Source organism: Centruroides sculpturatus, unplaced genomic scaffold, assembly GCF_000671375.1.
Source record: "Centruroides sculpturatus isolate CEXI.00-Female unplaced genomic scaffold, Cexi_2.0 scaffold124, whole genome shotgun sequence".
In the NCBI taxonomy this organism is placed as follows: Eukaryota; Metazoa; Arthropoda; class Arachnida; order Scorpiones; family Buthidae; genus Centruroides; species Centruroides sculpturatus.
Genome location: NW_019384390.1, coordinates 938,529 through 963,216, shown reverse-complemented (window position 1 = coordinate 963,216; position 24,688 = coordinate 938,529). Strand labels below are relative to the sequence as shown.

General features: G+C 33.2%; 1 protein-coding gene across 1 annotated transcript; it reads right to left on the bottom strand.

Moving 5' to 3' along the window:
• Window positions 1-264: 264 nt before the first annotated feature.
• LOC111618230 (beta-1,4-N-acetylgalactosaminyltransferase bre-4-like) lies at window positions 265-24,022 on the bottom strand. Its single transcript, XM_023359714.1, has 7 exons — window positions 23,822-24,022; window positions 7,706-8,207; window positions 7,403-7,635; window positions 5,479-5,666; window positions 2,515-2,637; window positions 2,354-2,449; window positions 265-2,285 (listed from the first exon to the last, which is right to left on the bottom strand). The coding sequence occupies exons 2-7, from the start codon at window positions 8,127-8,129 to the stop codon at window positions 2,153-2,155; spliced, it is 1,197 nt and encodes a 398-aa protein (XP_023215482.1). The 5' UTR covers window positions 8,130-8,207; window positions 23,822-24,022; the 3' UTR covers window positions 265-2,152.
• Window positions 24,023-24,688: the final 666 nt, after the last annotated feature.

Genomic DNA, 24,688 nt, shown 5'->3' with positions numbered 1-24,688 from the left:
GCTTACAAGCAAACGCGTAACAAAAACATACTTCACATAACACACCATCTTTACTGAATAACTAACAATAGTCTACTTTACATGAATACGTGTGAACAAGATAAAAACATGTAAAAGTTTTCGATATATAAAAATAAATACAGCTTTTAACATTACATGTGGTCTCACTTAAAACACAATTACTGTACAAACAGTAAACCAATGTTAGTCTTTCTCCTTTTGTGCCCCTTAACAACAAACAATTTATTTATTTTTTCGTTTTTCCCCCTATTGTATAAAAGAATTGTCTTGGAAGACTACATTCCCTTTGCAAAGTTGCTACAAGCATTTCAAATCTATTGGTGAGAATACCTTAATGTACATTGACTAAATAGACACTGCATATATACGTAAATATATGACAGTCGTTACATGGCACGTGTTAATTACAAAGAAAGTGGTCGATAGGTCTACGCTACAGAGAGGAATATCTCGTGTACAAGTGCAGTTATCGCTTGCCTTTCGGACATTCCGTTATGATTATTAACAAAGTTTCTTTCCATACAAATAGTGTGTTATGAAAACAATTAGATTGCTCGTCCCTCTATACTCCAACCACTAACTTCAGCAAATATCATTTCTTTTGAACTATACTATGCTAGAAGGGAATTGCGCAGCAACCAGTTTGAGTTCAAAAACCCTTTCAAAGTATGATGTAATGTTAGTAACACTGTTAAAATCCTTTCGTGCATTAAGTGCCACTCTAATCTCGTAACTATGCTTTGCTTATCAACAATAAGCTCAAAATTGTCACATTTATGTACCCCATTAACACTGGGAAATATATGCAGACGCTAAGCTATGCTAGTTTGTATTAGAATAATTATGCTTACTCAATTAAGTACTTTGCTAGTGGCCTGTCATATGGACACAAGTATGTAAGGTGCTTCTAAATTTACAGTTGGCTTTTGGAGGACCCACTACTGTAACCTGATGATATTTTAACTTCAGCTTTCTTACATTTTCTGACCTGGCAGAAAACAACTTGTAAAATATCACAGGAGAAATTTGGTCATATTATTTTGATCCCGCGATACTTTCCAGTGGTTGGAGTACAGATCTTAGAAGCATCTTCGTTATGTAGGAACAAGTTAGAATATTTATAACGTCGCTACTTAGTATTTCTCGCATAAAAATCAAAAACTGCTGCTTTGCCATTCTTAAACGACGGGCATACGCATGCAATTTAAACAATAATTATAGACGATATCTAGAATGTACAAAAACGTGCACACAAGTTTCGAATATATACTGCCAAGCATGCTTTTTGATGTACCATGAACAAATTGTTAGGACAGATTGAAACTACACGTCCTTGGTACATTATGGTACACCTACAGGAGGAAAAAACAAATGTACTGGATAATACAATCGTTTCCTACATGCAAAAAGCCGCTTTAATACTGAAATATTCGGATTTGATTCTCGTGTCATACTCAAATTTGCTTTCGAGAATAACTCGTCAACAATGTAATCTCGCTCGTTCAAAAATAAACTATGGGATGGCTCATTTATCACAGAAGTAACCAAAACGTAATGGCCGGGCACCCTCAAATGCTTAACAATTCGAAAAGACTTAAAAATCTCGTCGCTCATATCACAACATCTCGCAAATAGGCGTCCGTCGGCAGAATTTAAACGCAACTAACTAAATCTTTCGGCAACGCACACGGGAATATTTGACGTTTACAAAAAATGTAATTGTTCCATAGTAAAAATTCTATTCTTTGCATCCTACTTCAGTTAAACTGGGAGAAATTTGCTAACAACAGATATCTACTTTCATTGTATTGCATAAGGCGGAACGGCAAAAGAAATTTGTTTCTAGAGTCGTTCGACAGACTTGATTCTTGCGGTCGTACCTCTAATGCCAACAACCTAATACTGATAACTAGTCGAAACGTAATACTCCTAAAGTGACGGTAATTTATTTAAAATACAAAAGGAAAGAACGAAACGGGACGAGAACTTTGTTCGGCAGAATTCTTAAATTCTGTCCCACCGTATAAAAATGTACATGTACGCTATTATCTTTGTTTTGTATTTGAAATTCGTTTAACTACACTGTACATACTTGGAAATGCTTTCTACAAGTTCTTTTACGGCACTCCGATCACTTCGGAGGGGTGATTTCCACCAGTACCCACGTATAGAGTTTCTTTAAAATGATTTCCAGTCGTTTGTATTTCAAGTTGCTCAGACCATCTGTTTTGTATCGGTATTTACCTCTATACAGCTTGTTGTATCTGTTAAGAAAAACCTTTCTGAGTAATTAAAAGAGGATGAGTCCACGCAAAGAAACAAACATTCTAACCTGTCAGGATTCGGTTCGTCCTTTTTGTGTTTCAGCATCTTGTATCTCGCAATCTTCGAGGAATATCTGGTGATCTGGAGACCGCGGTAACGTATTCTAGACGGAAAGAGTCTTTGAGTTTACGGCAAATGCTTTCGAACGTAAGGAAGGACGCAACAAACCTGTTTGACATGTCGTCGTCTTCTCCTCCCCATCCCCAATACTCGTTTGAAAATCCGTTCACTAGTTGCATGTGTTCTTTACTTAGAGCGCTTACGCCACCAAATATATCTCTATAAGGGAGTCTGAAAGAGAACATAAAATGTAGTCTAATATAAAGACATTTTCTGTGCAGCAAATTTATCATCTTAATTGAGAGAACTTGGAGAGATGTTTCATACCTTATTACTTGTTGCCTGTTATTACCTGTTACGTCAACTGTGCCTGCGACATAACTTATTGCATGCAGTATAACATTCATCATTTAATATGCAAGTCAAAATTTACGAACCAAAAACGTAAGATTACAAATAGTTTGCTATAGTAGAATATATATTATATATCCACCTGTAACGAAGTTTGTCCCAGGTTCACACCTGCATGTAAAATTTCTCACAGTTTTTCTCCCCCTTACAAGGAAATCAAAATCTTATTTTATAACTCTAAACTGTACTTTAAGAATTTCTGCTCATTAATAGGACTAAATTACTATTAACCTATATTTGGTCTACGATGGCTAAGGTACACTTGGATGTTGTTTTGTCTGTGTTGACACACATCTTATGAGGTGCAGGTACAATATGGGTTTCCAATAATAATATTTGTGTGGATAAAACTTAGTGCACTTCCGAAATGTTCTTACTTTCTCCCTTTCTTTAATAAACATTTTCAAGAAAACTGAAGCTAAAAATCCCAAGCGACTTAAAGTAAGTTTCATGGAGCCTTTTGCCAAGGACTGTCCATGGTTATTTACACCTCTGCCTTATATACGAGGGTGGTTTTTCCAACCTCTGATGGTCCATAAAACAAAGACAAGTGTAAATAACAAAAGGAATTTATCACCAAATGTTAGGTACAAAAATGGTTACTTTATGACAATCACTGGGAAGATTGAGGCATTTGTCTATCTGTGGACAAACTTCAAAATCCCCTCTTCATAGAATGTTGCCACCATGAGTTGGGCCTTAACGTTGTCTTCAAGATTGTCGTTAGTCTCAAATCTCTGCCCTGCTAGCCAAGTTTTCAGTTCAAAGAAGAGATGGAAATCTTCACACATTAAAAAGTTCCAAGCTAGGAGGAAGTCTGAAAGGTCACAGTCGTCAGAAGTTTAAATGTCCAGCATACATCCCCGATTTAGCGCCGAGCAACTTCCACCTCTTTCCTGAACTAAAAATGTTGCTTGGAGGGCAAAGGTTTGAGACTAATGATGATTTTAAAAACAACATTATGGCCCATCGCAAGTCACTGGCGGCAACATCTTATGAGGAGGGGATTTTGAAGTTTGTCCACAGATAATCATTGTGAAGATTGACACATTTGTCTATGTCGTAAAGTAACCACGTTTGTACCTAACTTATGGTAATAAATTCATTTTGTTATTTACACTTGTCTTTGTTTTATGGACTATCGGACGTTGAAAAAAAACAGCACAAGTATAATATACTTTGCTGTTGTGCGTGAAGAATAACGAACAAGGTACACAAATTCCAATATATGCTGGTGGTATTTACGGTCAGAACCGACGTAAGAGGAAATCTTTAATTTCGCAGAAGCATGGTGGAAGTTTGATGGAAAGATAAAGTGGAAGGAAATTCGTAACAGCCATGGACTCATATTTTCTTAGTCAATGAAGAGGTATTCCAATTATTATAAGGAGTTGTTTACAGCGAACAGATGTAAAAACTTGCAAACCACACACACAAATACGGCCAGTTATTGAAAAATGCACTTCTATTTCTTAATAGAAAGACAGCTAATAAAGTTTTCAACAGTAAAGTGATGTTGGCAAAGGTAAATGTTTTCGAAATTTTTATACAATAACACAACTCTACAGAATCCTTCTGGTTCTATACCCGCAGAGAACTACTGATTGAAAGCAAAAATGAAATACCTCAGTGGTAGAATTAAAGAATATAAACGAGCAATGAATAAAGGTCTAAGCAACACTAAGGGTCCAAGTGTTGGAGGAATATAAGGTAATGTTTATTTTTGTTATATTGTCTGTATTGCAAGTATATTTGCTTTTCACAGCTATCTTTTTAATAGAAAATAAATAAACAAAATGTATAAACCAATAATTTAGAATTTCCTACGTAAAATTTGCATTGATTTAAAAAAAGTTGTTCATCCAAGATCTAAAGTTATCCGAGGAAGGGCATCACTAAGTCGTGTGGATTTCAATGAAAGGTTCTACGAAACAGTTGTAAATCACATGGGATTTTCTTAAAATTCATTTGCAAAGCGTCTTTCTCTCTTTGCACAATAAATATTCATATTAAGGGTTATCCACGTAATTATTATCATCGAAATCCCTGCAAATCACATTTTAAATGTCCCTCGTTAGTGCAGATTCTTCACATTCTATGTAATACAAGCTAGATCTAAAGCATAACAAAGTTCCTTACTTCATCATGGAATACAATTCAAGAATAATACTTTAAGTTATTTATTTACAGATTCTTGTAAACTGGAAACAATTTTTCAAAATTCCAGCAAAATAACAGATTAATCGATTAGTCCATAGAATGAATTGTGCTAGTTAAGAATGCAATTGCCACTAAACGCCAATTAGTCTGTAGGAATCGAGTTTGCTTTACAGAAAACTCAATTTGTGTGATATCATTCTACATGGCCTGGATCCACTATGTTGGATTTTTAGTGTGGCAGCCTCAAAATGCTCGCGCACAATGAAAGGCTTTTCTTCTGTTGACAAGTTTACACTTAGCTTAATGAAGAGGTTTCATTACTCACAAAGCAAAGGTATGTCATAATTACATTAGTTTAAAGGAAAGATATGTTCAAATGTAACTTCCAGATGGGAAAGCAGTTTGAAAAATATTTAATGCACAACCTTTCCCGAATTTGTAACGAACCAAAATTGTCGATTTGTGTTTAAAAAAAATATCGTATTTTTTAATCTTACTCACTTATAATCCATCGTGTCGACTGCCACGGACATGTGTCTGGGTTGCTGGGGGCAAGTGTAAAGGTTCCTGTCGTCTTCGGGTATCAGGTCGACGTCGTGAAAAATAAAACACTGGTAGTTGTATTGCTTCAGAGCTTCGACGAAGCCTATATTCATCAGCATCGCTCGATTGAACTTTGTTTTTCCCGCCTAAAAGAAGATTTTAAAATATTACATACCAAGTTATACGAACGGTACGGGAAGAGCTTTAGTTTACGTACAGGCCAAGCAAAAAATTAGGCAAAACTTCAAAAATTCAATAGATAAGGAGGAGGCTAAATGCACCCATCAGAAAAATGATGTACGCAGACACAAATAAGTCCCAAAAGTAGTTCAATAAACCCATTTTGTTACATGCCAGTGCCATCAGGAGCAGAAATTGTAACTAAAATTTGCATAAAATGCTTGTACTTTGACAAAATCACGTAATGTTCTGACTAAGTCTGCGTGTATTTAGTCAAAAACTTGCCTAGATATGAAATTTTTGGAGTTATGCCCAACTTCTTGAACTTAAATTATTCAACAAATTCAGGGCTGTGGAGTCGGAGTCGTGGAGTTTTGATGTTTTAGCCGGAGTCGGAGTCGGATGGTAAGGAAAAGTCGGAGTCAGTAGATTGTTACGCGACTTCCACAGCCCTGGCAGGGCTGTTGAGTCAGAGCCGGAGTCGTGGAGTTTTGGTGTTTTAGCCAGAGTCGGAGTCGGATGATAAGGAAAAGTCGGAGTCGGAGTTGGAGTGGGTAGATTTTTACGCGACTCCACAGCCCTGAACAAATTTTACTTCTATTTATAATTATAATATACAAAAATCACTATACAAAAATGTTTATGCCAAATATAGACATAAAATACTCTATTGATGGAAGAATTAGGTTCAGCTCTGTCACGAGAACAGTAACATGTTAGACATCCATTTTATTGTTTGTTAAGATTACTCAAATTTAAAGTGACGTTCAAATTAGAGCTGTAGAATGCACTAACTGCACAAAAAGAAAAGCTGGTGCTGTGACAAATTTGGCTCTCGAAATGGAATTGACCCAAGTGCTCCAACATGAACGTGATTTAACATGCTTAAACATGAATTTGGAGCGTTCTTAGCACTCAGAGAAGCATCTTAATCATACTTTTGGGAAAGAACAAACAATCAAACTCTATAATGTTCTGCAAATTAGGGTGCAACTATGCAGACACGAATTTAGAGCAAGCAAGAGGTTGCGAGCGATTTAGTTTTTGCAAAGGAAAACCATGCACAAACGAGAAGTGAGAAATAACGCTAGTGAGAGCGAATTTCTGGTTCTTGCACATATCTGACAGGTTTTGATATTTTATCGCTTCTCGCCACGTATTCTCGCTCGCTTGGAAAATTTGCACGCTTGCGTCTGCATAGTCGCACCCTTAGAGTTTTCTATCTTTAAGACAATAGTTATGACTCAATGGCAGAGTTGATCTATTCCTAAAGAATTATGTCTTTACTCTTTACTATGTTAAAAAGACCCTTAACATCAATATAATTATGATCAAAAGTTGCTGTAAATGCTATCTTCTGATATTAAATTACGTTTTATTCTCCTCTGTCATTAAAGTAAGTTTATTTTTTACAGTACAACCCACAAGAGGCAGAACTTTCATGGCAAAACACACAAAAACTGGAAATATTGAAGTTATTTACGCATATACCCCATCTATGATAGAACCTGTAACATTTCAGAAATACTTTTCCTTCTTTGGGCCATGGTTCCAACTTGCCTAAGACGGAAAAAACTGCTTTACACCATCAATCGGAATTCTGTCACACATTTATCATCCCATTATTTTTCTTTGGCATTAATTTAATATCAAAAGAGCATTTATGGCAATTTTTTTATTGCGTCTTTACTATTTCACTTGCCTCTTCAATGATATAAATGCCATAATCTACGAGCTGTCTCTGTAAAATGGGATGTATGTTATGAAGAAAAATTCTTAAATGCTTAGCTCTGTCTCGATACGGAATAATTATGGCAACTTTGTGGAGTGCCGTGCAGTCCTCCGGCCAGTATCTCCCTCCCGGTTTCAGGTTACTAAACATGGTTTCTAGTTCTTCAAAAGACGGTGCTTCGGTCATCACTCTCAGTGGACCGACTGAAAGAAACAAAGAAGTGCATTTGGGAAACCGAGAGCTCGATAAATAAAGAATAGAGTAAATTCTTACCTAATTTGGGTGGCACCAGAGGACAGGGTGGCAGGACTTTTGTTCCGTTAGAGGTAGTTGAGTTTATAAATACAGTTTTGGAAGACAAACCTAATATCTGAGCTATGTTTTCGTCTATCGTCTCGTTGGGAGACATCTTCTCCGACAGCCCCAGTATCTGCCTGAAGGACGAGATCCAACCGAATCTGGTGGGATTTTCGCCGCTCGCCGTTCGATGGTGCACGAGCACGTTGATGATGTATTGCATTATTAAAAAAGCCAACACTATGGCCAGCATTAGCTTATAGAAGTGTAGTCTGACGAATTGTACGGCATTGCTACACGAGTTATTCGAAGACATGATATCGACGTTAAGAGCGTGTTCTGAAAAGAATAATATAGCTCGGAAATACTGTTGCGATACAGGTGTACTATCCTTGTGCATTTCTCCTCATTGTAATGAGACATCACTGCTCTTTTGGTTCAAAGAGTGGCTAGTTCTCGTCGCAGCTTTTTGACAGATCTGAAATAATTAAAATAAAATGTATTAAATCAAGAGTAAATTTACTTGCTCCATTTGACAGTCACAAAAATCTAGGATTTTAACTCGCGTTTCTCATCTAAGATAACAGATACGAGGTCTGGAGTGCGACAATAGAGTTTAGAAGAGAGACAGATAGTTAGCTCTTTATATCTCTAGATACAATGAAGAGCCAAAGCTCTCATATAATGTCTACAGACTAACAATGGAACACACTATGGCTTTCTTGCGTTGTTTTAGTGTTCCTTAGATGCAAGCTCCACCGAGTATACCGAATCCTCGATAAACTGATTTTAAACTCCAACAACTGTCAACATATATAAAAATTTTAAAAGTTAAACTAGAGTAATATTTTTAACCAATTCTTTCATGGATAATACCAGTAACAAGCATGTAAGTTTTAGTCTTTTAATTGGACTGTCGTACCTATAAACATTTCAGTGCTCTCCGAGCGGAAAGAGGTCTCTGACCCACATTCCCAAACTTCCTTTTAGTAAAAAAAATACACACAGACAGAAGAAAATGCCTCACTTCTAGTCATGTTTTAGAATCTTTACGTCATCTTCGAGTGCATATCGCCTCTACATGCCTCACATTTGGACGCTCAAAAAGTATAATTGCCTCCAGCAGAATTGGCATCTAACAATAACAGATGAGGCAGGTGGACAGAAACTATACTAACATAATGAATGGAGAGAGAAATTTCTACTAGCGCTTGCATTTTACAAGGAAAATGCTTAAATATTCCCATTCCCAAATCATTATGACATTAAGTGTTCAAGGACAGGAAATAGAAAAAAAACTACTTAATTTCTCTCCTTATCTCTTGTCAGTTTTTTTATTATTAAACTTTCACACTTCAATCAATTTATAATACTTTAAGATGCACTTTAGACTTAATTTTCAAATTAGTATGCATTAATACACTTAATCAACACAAAAAACCTCAATTAAATGTGTGAAAGACTGCACAAAGACGGCTTATCGTCTGGACGGATATCGAATTTCTACATCCTCGCAAAAAATGTCGAGCGCACATTTCAGGTAGCCGACTTATAAAAATGATTAATAAATTCATTTTTTATTCTCCAAAGACGAGTAACAATTACCATAATTAACATAATTTATAATAATAATCGTCTTAAAAATCTCCATTACTAACTTAATCCTGGCACGGGGCCAAGGGACGGAAAAAAGTTACTCGTAAACGGTTAAACAAGTGCCGCACCGACTCTAATGATCCCGCAATTTTAGAATTAGGAATAATGCGGCAAATAGTCACACTTATTACTTTATTCCTGCGAGATGGCAGGTGTACCGTAAAAATTATGATATGCCAGACGTAATATTCTATCACAAAGCCACATATTAAGTGTAATTATTATAAATAATTCACATAAAAACACATCTAACTAATGCTAAATTATTTAAAGTCGAGTTAACCGAGTATATTCAATTATTCACAATTAAATTGATGACGACCGTCCCGGCAGCAGGTCACACAGCAGTAATTGAAATCTATTATTATTGGGACAGTGCCTTATTCAATTATTAAACAAGTAAATTGATAAATAAATTGACAATTTTGTAGGAGTTTTGCTTAAAACGAATACAGAATATAACTTTTTATGGTCATTTCGATGTAGTCTGTCAATTCACAAGCAGTTTTTATGATTAACAGATGTATATCATTACGAGCGGCATATGTTTGACATGTGAAGAGTGTTTTTTACTTACACTGCTTTTGGCAATACCACAAACAACACAAACACTTTGTAACAATTAAAAATAGGAAAATACACAGCATGACACTAGAAAAACACACTAATATACCAAATACTGGTTATAAAAATAACAATTGATGCTCTACTGAACAAACATTAAGTTTGTACAAACGACTCTGTACGCAAATAAAGTGCTAGTGACTTTTTAACAAAGCGTCGTTTGTACAGAGTACAATTTTCCTGCCTGTTACACAATTTCATTCATTCATTCGGTCCGAACGCATGATCGAAATAATGGATGAATGGATTTCCCCTACAAACAAATGACTATTGTTGACAGAATATGGAACAAGGAAAAGATTGTCAACGTTTATCGGAAAAACGTCCCAAACCGAGGGAATGATTTATGACATTTGTTTTTTATGACAGGTGAATTAATTAAACAAATGACATAAACTAGTAACGTATAGAAAATACGAGTTATTGGGCGTAAGATAATAAGCCATAAATTGTTTATATATATAGTTCGATTGCAATTTGACAAGTACATAATTTGTTTCCTTTTAACAGTTGTCCAATATACTAGTTACAGAAATCATTCTTGTATTTTACATTAGTGTAACTGTACTTAATCATCACCACTGAATCTATAGTATGGAGGTGATACAATTTATGAGGACAAAGCGAAGAAAAAATGGCAATAAAACACCAAAAATTAAGCTCAAAATCCATTACCAACTTTAGCAAATACGGATTTAATAAGAAAAAATTTATCTGGAATTTATTTCCAAGGGACTAAGCAGGAAATGACTCATACATTTGAGTGCAGTGTATATATATATATATATATATATACACACACTTTGACGAACATTTAACAAATTGTATATACACACCTGTCTCTAAAAAATGACATGTCGGCAGATCATGAAAATTACTTATTTTATTTTAATATTGTTCCTCTCTCATCAAGAGAAACCCTCTATCCATTAAACTCGGTTCTCGTTTACAGCGGAGGTATTATTCTAAAACTGAAAAGTTATTTGTGGTAATTCGAAATGTTCGATACGATCCATCTCATACATGTTGGGCACCGTCCCTCCCTTTGAAGGCTTCTTCGAACCTACAACAGTTCGAAGAAGACCCTCTTGCTGGCATAGAAAGAGTAAAAAGAAATTTAATTTAGTTCAAACTCTTCTTGGAGAAGGAAATACATTAAAATTCTAACTGATTTACAAGTAATTTAAGACCCAAATTATGTTATAAATATTCTGCATGGGAGCATGAAAATATTAGTTTATGCACAAACAATATAAAAAGAAACATTGAATACGACATTGAAATCTACAAAATATGTCATAAAATGTGCATCTAGATAAACAATATAAGTTGGAGTAAATTCTTTGGATGATACATACGTCCGGGATGCTCCAAGATGTATAAAATACACAGGATACGCAAAGATTCTTCGGTAGAGATGAAAAATCATGGCAGTTTGGAACTATTCTGAGAAGAAAAGAGATGCATGTTGGCAAGAAAGCCGTAAGAATAGAGTTTTAAGGAATGCAAGTGGGGTACCGCAATGAAATGCATGAATGATCTTCTCCCTGGAAGACTTTCAACAAGAAATTAGCCCCTATTTAAGCATTAGCATGCAGAAAAAACCCAAAAAACTCCATACAGCCAATTTTTCTATCAGGCATGAACCCACAACAAACAGCCGACATTCAGCAGTTCACATCAACAGAGGATTGGACAAGTTAGGACAACCCAGAGGAGGTTTACTAAGAAAATATATTATCTAATTTATTTATGAAGTTAATTTTCTTTTTTATTCGCCTCAACTAAATACAGATATTAATCATCATTTCTCTCTTTTTTTTCGATTTAAATTTTATCCTTTAACTAATTTTAATGACCTCTAAATATCAAATTTCATTAACTTTCAGGTATCGAATGAAAATCTAATTTAAACTGTAGCTTATTAATTTTTGAGATGCAAAGGTTTTGAAACAAGAAATAAAATTGTGTTTTTATTAGTTAACATGTAACATGACCCGAATAGTAATAAGAACACACAAAATCAAAACAACAGAACAAAAGGATAAACGCCACAAATATATTCATAGAACACGTCTGTCGAACAATAAACATTAAAATAAAAACGAGAAAATGCGCACGATTCTTTAGTGTTTTATATAGTTGACTTGTCTCTAACGTATAAGAAGAATGCGATATTTATTTCGAGATGTGAACCTTACGCCTAAATAACAAAACAAGTCTGATATGCTATTTTTAGAAGTCGTGCTAAAGGTCATTCAATTAGAAAGCTACGATATGATCCGAGGTATACATAGAACTTAATTACACTTCTGAAATACTCCAGAAAGCAGAAATATTAAATATATTCCATTACTATTTGAACACAGACATTTATGTTAACAACAGACGACTGTCTTGATGTTGGCCTTGCAGTATCTTAACTCTACGCAAGTGTTTCTTTCAATGGCTTAAGTTTAAGCTTGGGCTGTCAAAATATAAGAAAAAAAGCAAAAATATGATCAAATCAAGTTAACCAAATTAAAGTTATATATATACCAGGGTTGTGGAGTCGGAGTCGTGGAGTTTCGGTGTTTTAGCCAGAGTCGGAGTCGGTAGATTTTTACGCGACTCCACAGCCCTGGCAGGTCTGTTGAATCGGAGTCGTGGAGTTTTGGTGTTTTAGCCGGAGTCGGATTATAAGGAAAAGTTGGAGTCGGAGTCAGTAGATTTTTATGCGACTCCACAGCCCTGATATATACATACAAATACATTGTCAGATCCATGTTCCCCATCCAAATCTTTTACATTTTTATCTGCAGGATCATCGAAAGATGCTAGTGCATGCTGCTCGTATTGACAATGCAGACATGATGCTGCAATTCATTGTTCACGTCTGCACAGTCATTTGTGGAAGGGCCAGAACCTTCAAAAGTGTATGCAACTCTGTGCCCAGACATTTCTATGCATGCATATACACTTGTGGAGAGCATTTAAAACATTTCAATTGAGATTTAATACGAGATATGTAATAAAATCTATCTTGCACCTGACATTGTGTATAGTCACACATTCTATTTCAAAGACAACAATTAAAAACTCAAATATAAAGTCTTATGCAAGTATGAAGAATTGATATTTAAAAAATATTTTTCTCTCTTCCACGTAACCTCATTTAAACCACAGAAAAAAACTACAGGTAATCTCTTTGTAATGTTATTTAATAATACATTTTCATTTAATATAATTTATTTTTAGAGTGGCGTGTGGTTAGCTTTCGATATTCCCAAGCCCATTCTCTGCAATAAGCACAACTCGATCGTCATTTCTATAATGGACTATAACAATTACGTTATTGGTGGCAACATTCGTCACTATATTATCTGTTTTACTAATGATAAGATACAGAAAATCAGATAAAACAAGAGTTTACTTTTATATTGGAATATTCAATTTGACACGTACTTTATAAAATTTAAAAGCAAAGTTTTATGCTTTACTAATTACAGGTTGTGTAATCTATCACCCATGAGATCCGGATCATGTAATTGTAGCAGACTAATTCATTTATTGAATAAGTAATTTCGTTTGCAAATTATTATACTTTCATTACTCATTTATGCCGGTGCCCATCATTTTCCGGGTTTATGTTCCGTAATAATACGCTCTAAAGTTTTGCCAATCGTCACAGGAATGAAAATAAGGCAGTGCATTATGTTTCTACGCATGGAAATCTAGAAATTATAGCTCAGAAAGTGTACGTGAGCTTTCATTCGGTCTATATTTATTGTTTTCCGTTGCAGATACAATTATGTCTAATAAATAAATGTCTATTTAAATCTAATACAACAGGTAAAACTTAATAAGATTATAATTGCTGATGTTATGCATCATTTGTTATAATACAGCTATATAGTTTACTAAATAGAACTGTATTAGAGTGAATAGCACTGCATAGTATGAATGAAACAACAAAAAGAAAAAAAAATGGAGACCGGAATCTACAGAAGATACAGGTCTTGTGTCTGATGATAGTCAGTGCCAGCCCGAGTCAAGTTTCAGGATGGAGCGAGATCCTATTATGGCGCCCCCTTGGTTGCCCCTAATTTATACCCTTTAATTTTTTTTACCACTGAGGCGCTCCCTAGGACTTAGCACCTGGAGCGTCTGCTCCGTTCGCCTTATGATAGGGCCGGCTCTGATGATAGTGTAATAAGTCTTGAAATAGACGCCATCATAGACGTGTTCTAAATTATTCAATCTGCTTTCCTTTCAACTAAAATTTCTTATAAAACACTACTGCTTTCAGACTATATGCCTCTGAAGATTTGACTATTAATAATGGTGTATACAACCCAAACAGAATTCTGTATTATACTCGAGGAGCTTTCTTAACAAGTGGCCAATCGGAAACCAAGAACAAAAGTTAACAAGTCAACTAAGTGGAGTTTTCCGAGTTTTCTATATGTATTTAACACTTAAATAATAGAAATTTTCTCATAGAAAGTCCTCCAGAGTGGAATGTCATCCACATGTCATGTTGCCATATATCTTTGAATCCAAAACATTAACTAAACGTGTCAAATACTAAATAGAAACAAGGTATTGCACTTATAAACTGCCATTTCACACAGATATAGTTTAATATTATATAAGTATGCCTTAAAGACATTATTAAACAATACGAAAATGAAACACAAGTATTAATTAAAATAAATTAATTTTAAAATTCAAATTATATAACATTTCTTATTATAAAAGTAATTCAGTTAATACAAAAATATAAAAGTAAATTAACTACATCTTATGAATACTTAACCACACCTGTACTAAAATACTTTATAAATATATACGAAGGTAGTTTGTTGTAGATACAGAAGGAAAAAACATTTGAACGACAATGAAACACTTTCCTTTACGGCACAATCGTGTTTATTGCATCGATAACACCCGAGAGACGAGTCTACCGTACTTACTTTTATTACCCTCCCCCTCCGCGCTATGCATTCTGTTTGTATTAAATATACAACACCAGTGAAACTTGCGGTCGACTTTCTGAATAAAATATAATTAAACACTTGGAAATAGGTCAACCGAAAGATAATATAAAGCAGAGAAAACAACTGCCGAATGCTATTTTATTAGAGCAAAAGTTGACATTTCTTTCCCTAACCACAGGTTTCACATTTGGGACTTCTCATGATTGAAAATAATATGTAAAATTGAATATCTGATGCATTATTTCTTTAAAACTTGCGACTGCAGCTGAAAACTTTCAATCACACAGCAATTTAATAATATCTGACAGATGTCACTCTACCAATTTAACTACCATTAATTAAATATAATTTTAACCTACGGTTGAATTGACGTGTGAAAATTACTACTTTATAATAAAAGAATTGTAAATACGTACAAGCTGCAAATACATATAGAATAGATTCTGTATGCAATTCTAGAGATCTAATACTTCTGTAACTGTATTTCAGAATCAAAAGGAGCAGCTATTTATTAGATAACTGCTCTCTTTGGGGCCAAATTATATAACCTTATTTTACCAGAATGAAAAAATGTTTTCTAACTGATGATACGCGGGTAGTTAGGTGCCATAAACAAAATTTTGGAAAGCCGAAGGACGCACCGCCATCAATTTAAACCTCTGTTAATCAAACATAATTTCAAGCTCCGGTCGAATCGACAACTACGATAATCGCATTTTGACGAGATAAAGATTTTAATCGGGTGATTACGAGCAATCGCGAGGAGGGAGAGAGGTACTCGCTTCACACATCGCTTGTCCTTAAAGCAGAGGCAAGCTCTGTGAAAGTATATCATGCGTACGACGTTCCCGTACTTTCTACTCATTCACTTTTTATTTTATTTTGTCATTTTTATGATTGTAGAAGTGTCGGGGCGAGCGTCTCTTGTCTCTAAATGTAAGAAATGTTACGAGGAAAGGGGACAAAATGTCTTTTTTTTTCTTTTCTTCCCTTCTGCGCGTTTCCTGATGAAGTCGGTCAGCTGTGTCTATAGAGTGACGTGGAAGCTGCCGGTTTTCCTGTGTTTTAAATGGTATTTTAGTGAATATTTATTCAGATTAATGCATTCTTTAGCAAAATTTTAGAAGCCTGTAAATTTTCTAGAGTACAGGAAATTCCTGTTTGAATAATAATTGCAGTTTGTTTACAATGTAGTGTTGCCAACTTTTAAAAAATTACTAATTTTTTTTAAGTTGGCAACACTAAGATATTTAATATATTATTATTATTACAGAAATAATCATCTATTTAAAGTTTCTAAAATTACTTTTTAAATATCACGCCAATTACACTTATTAACGAAGACGATCTTGAATAATTAAATTCTCTCGCTTAAGACAAAAAAAAAAAAAATTCAAAGCTATGGCAACACTTAAAATACATCGCAAATGTGGCAGCCCTTTAAATCTTTAAGCGTCTGGAAAAAATTTAAATAAATAATATTATTATTGAATAATTTATACGTTAAAATCGCCAAGAAAAACACTAAAGTGTTTAGAAAATTCGATAATTTTTATTTTTTTTTTTTTCCTACTCGGAAGCGATAGCGATCTTAAACGCGATATCGGCCGATTACGGTAGCGATCCGCCATTTGCCTGGAAACGGTCACGCTCTAAAAAACGGGCCGATTTTTCGTTCTTTATAATCTAGTTTCCTAAAATATTTTTACAATGGAGAAAAAAATTAAAATATATGATTAGGTATTTGACCTGGCGGCTTCGTATACCGACTATTTTCTCATTCATTGCACCTGGAAACTATCCGAATAAATTACAGCGGGTTTTTTTTTTTTTATGTAACATTTGTAAGCCGTAAAATTTCGGCTAACACGATTTGAGAATATAAATGACTTTTGATGAGATAATGAATACGTGATACTATCATTATTATATTTTTAATGTTCGAAGCGGTAGTACAAGCGATAATAATTACGATTCTAAGTTTAGCCGTAGAGAAATGCTGTAAAAAAAAAAATAGAATTGTTATTGATTTTGCTGCAGAGTTTGAGCTGGGAAGGTTAAAAATTCGATTTTTTAGGAAGTTACTGATATAAATTACTTTAATTAACGCAACGAATCCATGTTTAATTACATAATAATTCGTTAATTACTTCAAATATCAAACAGCCCGATTCCTTTATAAAGTTTAATAATTACTAGGAAATTTGGCAGATGCCAGGCTGCCTCTCTTGTTAAATAAAATTAATTATTTATAATTATTATATTAAACAAAAGATGAAGGAATGTCTCCTCTTCAAGAATTGGGCTGCTTGTTTGATATAATCCATGAAATTCAGGTTATTGTTATGTGATCTTCCTCATTATATAACTGCGAAGCCATTTTTGGGACGAGACCATGTCTTGGTGAGCACGAGCAATGCATGCGCAAATCTCACACTTGCGCCTGTTTATAGAAACAGTTCAGCATTTCATATTTTTTTCTTCACTCAGTTCTCGGTCCCGACTACCTACAAGTCTGGTTTATTTTTATGTGTGCATGATTTGGACACCAAATACTCTGTGCCGAATTGCAATTCCTGACACATACTCCACACCTCTAAGGTGTACAGTGGTTGAGAGCAGCATGATTTTAGAGACAAGACATAGTCTCGTTAATTATGAGTTGATCTGATGATTAAGTAATAGTAAATAATGCAAACAATTCAAGCAAATGTAGAGGGATAAGAGGCACATATTTTGTCATGTATGGGCAGCTACTTTTGTGCCCAATACAGGCGGCCCAACATGCACGGGTTCGCATATAATGGTAAATAGTACCCGGACCTGTACTGCCCACAATAAATTCAGAATGTCTGGATCAGGTTTGAATCATATCTGTAAGAAAATGGGCTAATTCAATTAACACATGGCCATCGGGCTGGAATTTGAGTTGAAATGGTCTTCCACTTGCCTGAACTATAAGATCTTTCATGCCACAACTAAAGAAATACTGTAATGTAGCGAGCAGTTAAGATGACAGTCTACTACTCTGCAGTACCAGAACCAAAACCCTAGGAATTTTTCTGGAGTGATGTCTGGATATAGTGGCCCATCTCTTGCCACCAGGCTGTCCAAACCTACAACATGCTTTAAAAGAAAAATGCTGTTAAGATGACGGAAAATTGGAGCATCAGAAATTTGCATAGATATTTAGGTCCAGATATAATAAACCTCATCCTTTGCCACCCAACCATGTCTACTATGGGCTGGTTAAATTCACAACGAGCACAAAAAAATTAAAAAACAGCAGCAACTTTTGTTCTTAATTACATAATTCCAAAAAAAAATTACTCAAAACAGTAAAAAGAATTTGCAAAGAATCCAAAAAGTAATTAACAACTTATTTTATGTATAATACATAATTAAAACAGTAATCATTTATGACAAAAAAATTATAAATAAAATCAATTTGCAACTGAAGTAAGACGACACAGGTCTACACAATCATACAACTGGATCAATTTACAAACTGTCTATGGTTTATTATAAAATTAATATTCTACAATGTTTATCAAACAGCTGTTGCACGTAAAATCAGTAAACTGATAATTATACATGTGTTACCTATTCATTAAAATCATATCTCCATTCCAATGAGAAATATGCTGCAGATAGAAAAACTAGTTCATGTACCAGTTAATTGAGACTTACACACACAATAATACTTGTATTGTTGCCTTTATTAGTGATAACTTCTCAGAAATCAAGAGCGCTACTGGAAGACTACATCAATCAAACATACAGATAATCATAGCAGCAACTGATCTGCATATTTTTTGTTTAATGCATATTTATTTAAACAACTCTACATTTATAGTTTAGTTACTGTGGTACATCTAATCACAAAGAAAAATTACTTGTAAACAAAAGCCCAGTTGATATAGCAACACAATCAAGATAATTATGTATATGTATATAAACTGGATTAATAATAAAAGTGGAAAATTGCATTAATACTTAAGCTTGACATGCAACGCTCATGAGGCGTATTCTGCTGATTATTATTATTTATAGTCGCTTGACATTTTTTCATACACAAATGTAATGTGCTGCCTGATACCACAGAAGCACTCGTTATAATGACAAATATATTTTAATTAATTAGAGATAGAGACCATTACAAATGCATGAAAACATCCACTTGATCTATGAGCTTAAGTTTTATCTTAGATACAGACTATTGACATTTTTGCATCCCTGTACAGATTTTAAACTCCTTCCTTTTTGCTAGAAATATTTAAAAGGGGTGTTCTACCTAGCAAAGGATCATATCATTTCACTTCTATAAATGTATATAATCCTGACAGTGTGACATTGCTTTTATTCATCTGTATGAAGTATATGCTGACAAGTAACCAAGGTTATTTGTCAGCAATACTTCATACCTTGAATAGGTTACTTGCATTGTATAAACCTTTCGAGTTGCTTCATTCTAAAGTGGTTGTATCCCTTCTCCTTTAAGAGGTTCAAGTTTATATGAGTTATGTTTGATGATACAAAGAGGGATCTTATAAGATAGATATGTAGTAAAGAATCATGTATCCCTACAGTTCTTCTTGTGTTTTAATCCAATCAATATTATCTACAATCCTGACAAATCAATATTGCTTACAGTGTGTTGAATTTAATAACCTAATGTTGCAAAGTGTATAAACATTCTGGGCAGCCTTTCTTAAAGGAGAAAACAGTAGATTTTGAACATTGTTTAAAGATATTTTTTCATTGTAAATTTCCTCACTAATCAAAAAAGCAAATTTATATTCCACTCAATATCACTCCTAGAATTATAGTTTCTTTTAAGTATTGATATAATTGTTAAGGGTCATAGGTCAACAAATGCGCTTCTGAAGCCCAATATACTCCGTATCACAATCAAAACACTAATCATCTAACACAGTGTTTCTCAACTACGGCGATATCGCCCCCATGTGGGAGTTTTTCCATGTTCAGGGGGCGATTAGCAACAATTTATATTTTGGGAGGCAAAAAACAAATAGTAAAACATTATATTAAGAATAATTAGATATTTTATTCGTTATATCGTACAATAATTAAACAAATAACATTACACTAGTCACTAGTCTATTCAATGCAGTACGAATTTGGCGTTAGCCTTGTCCCTCGGCATCAGAATTTTGTAGTGAAGGGGGCGATACTATGTAACGGTTTTATTGAAGGGGGCAGCGATTCATTAGAGGTTGAGAAACACTGATCTAACAGCACTGAGTTTACACTGGTATCTCAGAGATCCAGCTCGTCCTTATCATTCATTAAAAGTGTAAAGACCACATATTGGTATTTCAGTCATATAGATTATGCAGGGGCAACCTCCTATGGTGTTTGGGAGCATCTTTAGATGGTTAAGAAAGATTACTTTGCACCACTTCATCAGATCATAGGTCATTTTATCAAAGATGACCTATGACTCCTCTGAAGGTAATAAAATTGCATCACAGGAAAGCATAAAAAAAGCTATTTAAATTATTTGAGTAATTTTTAACGGCAAAAATAATTATTGATGTTTCTTTCTAGAGAAAATGTTCATTTTCTGTGGACAGACAATCCGATAAGCAAAGCAAAGATAAACATCTGATAAATTTTAAAATATAATAAAGTTCATCCCACTATCATAAAACCTTTAACTTTAATTTAATAAAGTTAAAAGCTTCAAACAAATAAACACAAAGGTTTGTTTAACTTGATATTGATCCATAACATCCTAAACTTGCAATACATTTTTATATAAATAAATAACTTTAAACAGATGATTTAGATAAATACTGAAGGAAAACATGGACATAAACCCACTCCAGCAACTTTTAAATGTAGATTTTTAAAATAAATAATAATAATTTTTTAATCATCCATTTAAATGGGTCAAGTTTTGTTTATTGAATTCAATACTTTGGTATATTAAGTAACTATAGTTACTGTTAAATTGCTTGTTTATCACCAACGCTTACTGATAATGCTTAAACTATCTAACATCTGACAGTATTTTTATTAATATTACGACATTATCACCCCGCATAAAATGAATTTTACTTGAAGCATATCTTCAAGTGTTATCAATAAGCATCAGTGATAAACGTGCAATCTAACTGAAATTATAGTCACATAATACAGCCTAAAATATTGTACTCGAACTTAATATTAAGACCAATTATATGAATTAATTAACTTAATTAAACTTAAATCAGTATGACAATAATGCAGCAATATGTTTATGCTTGTTAGATTTCAATTTGTGTGTGATACAAACATTAAACTTAAAGAAATACATACAAAATCAAATTTATCAATCATAAGACTTTACTTTAACACTATTTTAAGGCTAATTTAATTAATCGACCATCCAAATTTGATGTAAAAGTAGGTGATGTGCCTTCAAGACAAATTATTATAATTGATTAATTAAATTAACCTTAAAATAACCTTAAAATAATGTGGCGATTTAGTCTTATATAAATATCATTTTGCATAATATAAAATATATGAATAAGGCTAAAACAAAACATTTTCAAGGCTAATTTAATAAATATAAGTAGTCCTGCCTCTTAACCAAGCTCCGACGGTTAATTTAATTAGCCTTAATATAGCCTTAAAGGTTTGTGTTTGGTTTTAGTTATAGAATTTAGTTACACCTACGTAATTTATTGCTAAATTTTCCCAATAAATGTCATCACCTTCGGACAGACTTATCTCGATCTACGAAGTTAAGCAACACCAAAACTTATTGCTAAATCATCCAGAAAAATGTGTTGTGGACAATGTTATTGCTAATTATTTGAAATATTTAATAATTTAAAGCTCAAAATTCCCAATTAGTTCGGGTAAGATGATGATAAAAGCAATGGCGCATAAATATCGTAAACAGTTTCGGCAATTACAATCAACCAATCTTTACCGTTGTCTAGTTTTTATGCTGTTAGAAGATCAGAGTTTGCGCGCAAGCAAATTTTATATAAACGATACTTTGCCGACGCTACTCAAGGAGCGCTCTTACATTCTAATCATTCTAAATCCTAAAATCGTAGAGGAATACAAGTTTTTATTCCATATACTCTAATATTAGGTCAAGGTCTAATAAGATTATTACAGGTTTAGTTCCGATTTGCAACTGCCTGCGAGAGACGATCCAGTTACATTCTCACAGAATGACTTAATATCTATCGAATAAGTGTATAATTCTATATAGGAAAGAATTAACCAGAGTATAAGACCGCAACTACCCATTCAAGAATCATGGAATCTAGGACAGTAAAGAATTATATAGAATATTCATTAATCTAAGTCCTATAAACTTGCAAAATAAATAAAAAAATAGAATTATAAGCAAATTTTACATTAAATAAATGATTTAACAAGGTTTTATATACTTTAATGGCATTAAAATAATAATTTAAAGTGATTTTTATGGAATTAAATATAATTAAATTTTAAATTTAGTAAAATCTGTTTAAATTTCTATAGTTTTGTTAGCATCATAGTGTATAAGCCGCTATTATTCTAACAAAATGGTGAAGAAAAAAGACAGTGTGTTACATAAAAAGGCAGATTTTTAACCTTTAAATTTAATAAAAATCTGTAAAATCCAATATTCGAGTATGAATAATAGCATTTAAACTGTGTATAACCTATAAATGTTGTGATTCATACGCAATGCATTTGTTTTAAATAAAGTTTACGCAACCAATCTGTTGTTGTTTACGGGTACAAAACACACGATTAAACCTTAAATTTACCAAATAATATCATAATTAATAGATATTAATAAATTAAATTTAATGAAACATGTTCAAGTCTCTATTTTGTCTGGATCTTAGAATTTAAACTATGAATTAACAGTTTCAAATAGAATTTTATGCAATTTTAATTTTTTTTATGTAATTGACTTTATAAACTTGCTGAATAACATCAAAATTAATTGTTTTAACAAGTTTTTTTTGGATTATCGAACAGAAAACCTGTTTCAACTTCCATACACTGTTTTTGGGATGCTCCGTCTTAAATACTGTTTTACGCAATCAATTTAGTGTATTTAAGTGAATATATTTAATGAATTATATTCCAAATCTCTACATTTTGATCAGGATTAAAGCATTTAAACTACGAGTTAATGGTTTAAAATATAGTAAAATTGTATAAAATTCTATTTTTTACGTAAATAAGCGCAGAGACTTGCTAAATAACAAAAATTTGACTTAAATCACAACATTTTTGTTAGAATTAGAAGCAATCTTAAATGGAACTTTAAATAAAATGTACTAAACTGCATAACGACTTAATAGTACAGCATAAATGCTTTAATCCGTACAAAAATATGGAAATTTAAGCTGAATTTCTGTTGAATAATCCAAAATAACTTGTTAAATCAGTTAATTTTGATGTTATTTAGCAAGTAATGCACTTGATTAAGCGAGTTTATTACATTTTTAAAAATTTAATTAAGTGAATAACTTGCTAAACAACATCAAAATTAACTGATTTAACAAGTTATTTTGGATTATTCAACAGAAATTCAGCTTAAATCCCCATATTGTTGTATGGATTATAGCATTTATGCTGTAAACAAGTGATACTTTATGTAACCAATATTTAAAAAAAAAATTAATCAATTACATATGTAATTGATTAATTTCTTTTGGAACACGTGGAAATTGTTATATAAGCAATAAATGTGTAGTTTTACTCGTAATAAACGAAGAAATGAGCCATTTTAATGCCATTATATGAAACATTGTTTACAGTGAAGGGTCCTACAGAAAGGAGTTAAAATATAGTTTTTACTCACCTGAATTGCTGTCTACCATCTTTTAGTCGCTTTATAGTCACGTAATCGATCTAAATAACGATCATGGAGATGCGAAAAACGTTTAAAAAAAAATAAAGGGGGAAAAAATTAAAGTGTAAGACCTCGTTAACTAGGACAAGACGAAGTCGATGTTTCTAGGACTGATCCAGTAACAGAGTCAGACGGCAAGCTTGCCAACTTCCGCTCGTGACGTCACTCCAATAATTAGGACACGTGTAATTTGAAAACTTTTATAAAACTTCTACAGAAATTATTTATTTAGATTAGATTAGAATTATTAATAAATTAATGAAGTGATAAAATTTAACCATTTTGTTTTATAAATATATTAAAGTAATTTAATTCTTATCGTTTCAATACTACGGGGCGCTTCTCGTGTCCGATTTTATAGTCGCGACGTTAGAGTGACGTAATTTGTTTTAACCAATCAACAATTACGATAGATTTAGTTAATTTTTTTTTATTTTTTATTTTTTTCTGAATATCGTGTACATGATTTATTTAATTTTTTTTTATAAATAGAGATGGGCGCCGATTAACGAGTTAGAATATTCTACATAGAGTGGATGAAGCCACGTTATGTTTAAAAAGTATTGAATACACTTCCGCCATTTTATTTTTAGTCAAGGTGCGTATCATCTGTTTGTTGTGTAAAGGCAATGAGTTAGAATATTCTAAATCATTGTGTAAAAGCGTGTGTGAGATTACAGGGGTCGTTACTATATTCTAATAAAGGATTTGGCCCGTCGAGTCGTCTAGGATAAAGATTAAAGGTTATTTAAAATAGAGGATCCTGATCAGCGACGAATTTACTTCGAATTAACGTTCATACGGCGGGATGGAGGT

What these genes read in the sequence shown, in the direction of transcription:
- LOC111618230 (XM_023359714.1), bottom strand. Translation starts at nt 8,129, where the DNA reads ATGCACAAGGATAGTACACCTGTATCGCAACAGTATTTCCGAGCTATA. An exon ending in GACGACGACATGTCAAACAG is followed by an intron (nt 2,450 to 2,514) that starts GTTTGTTGCGTC and finishes CTTTCCGTCTAG; the next exon opens with AATACGTTACCGCGGTCTCC. An exon ending in GACGAACCGAATCCTGACAG is followed by an intron (nt 2,286 to 2,353) that starts GTTAGAATGTTT and finishes TTTTCTTAACAG; the next exon opens with ATACAACAAGCTGTATAGAG.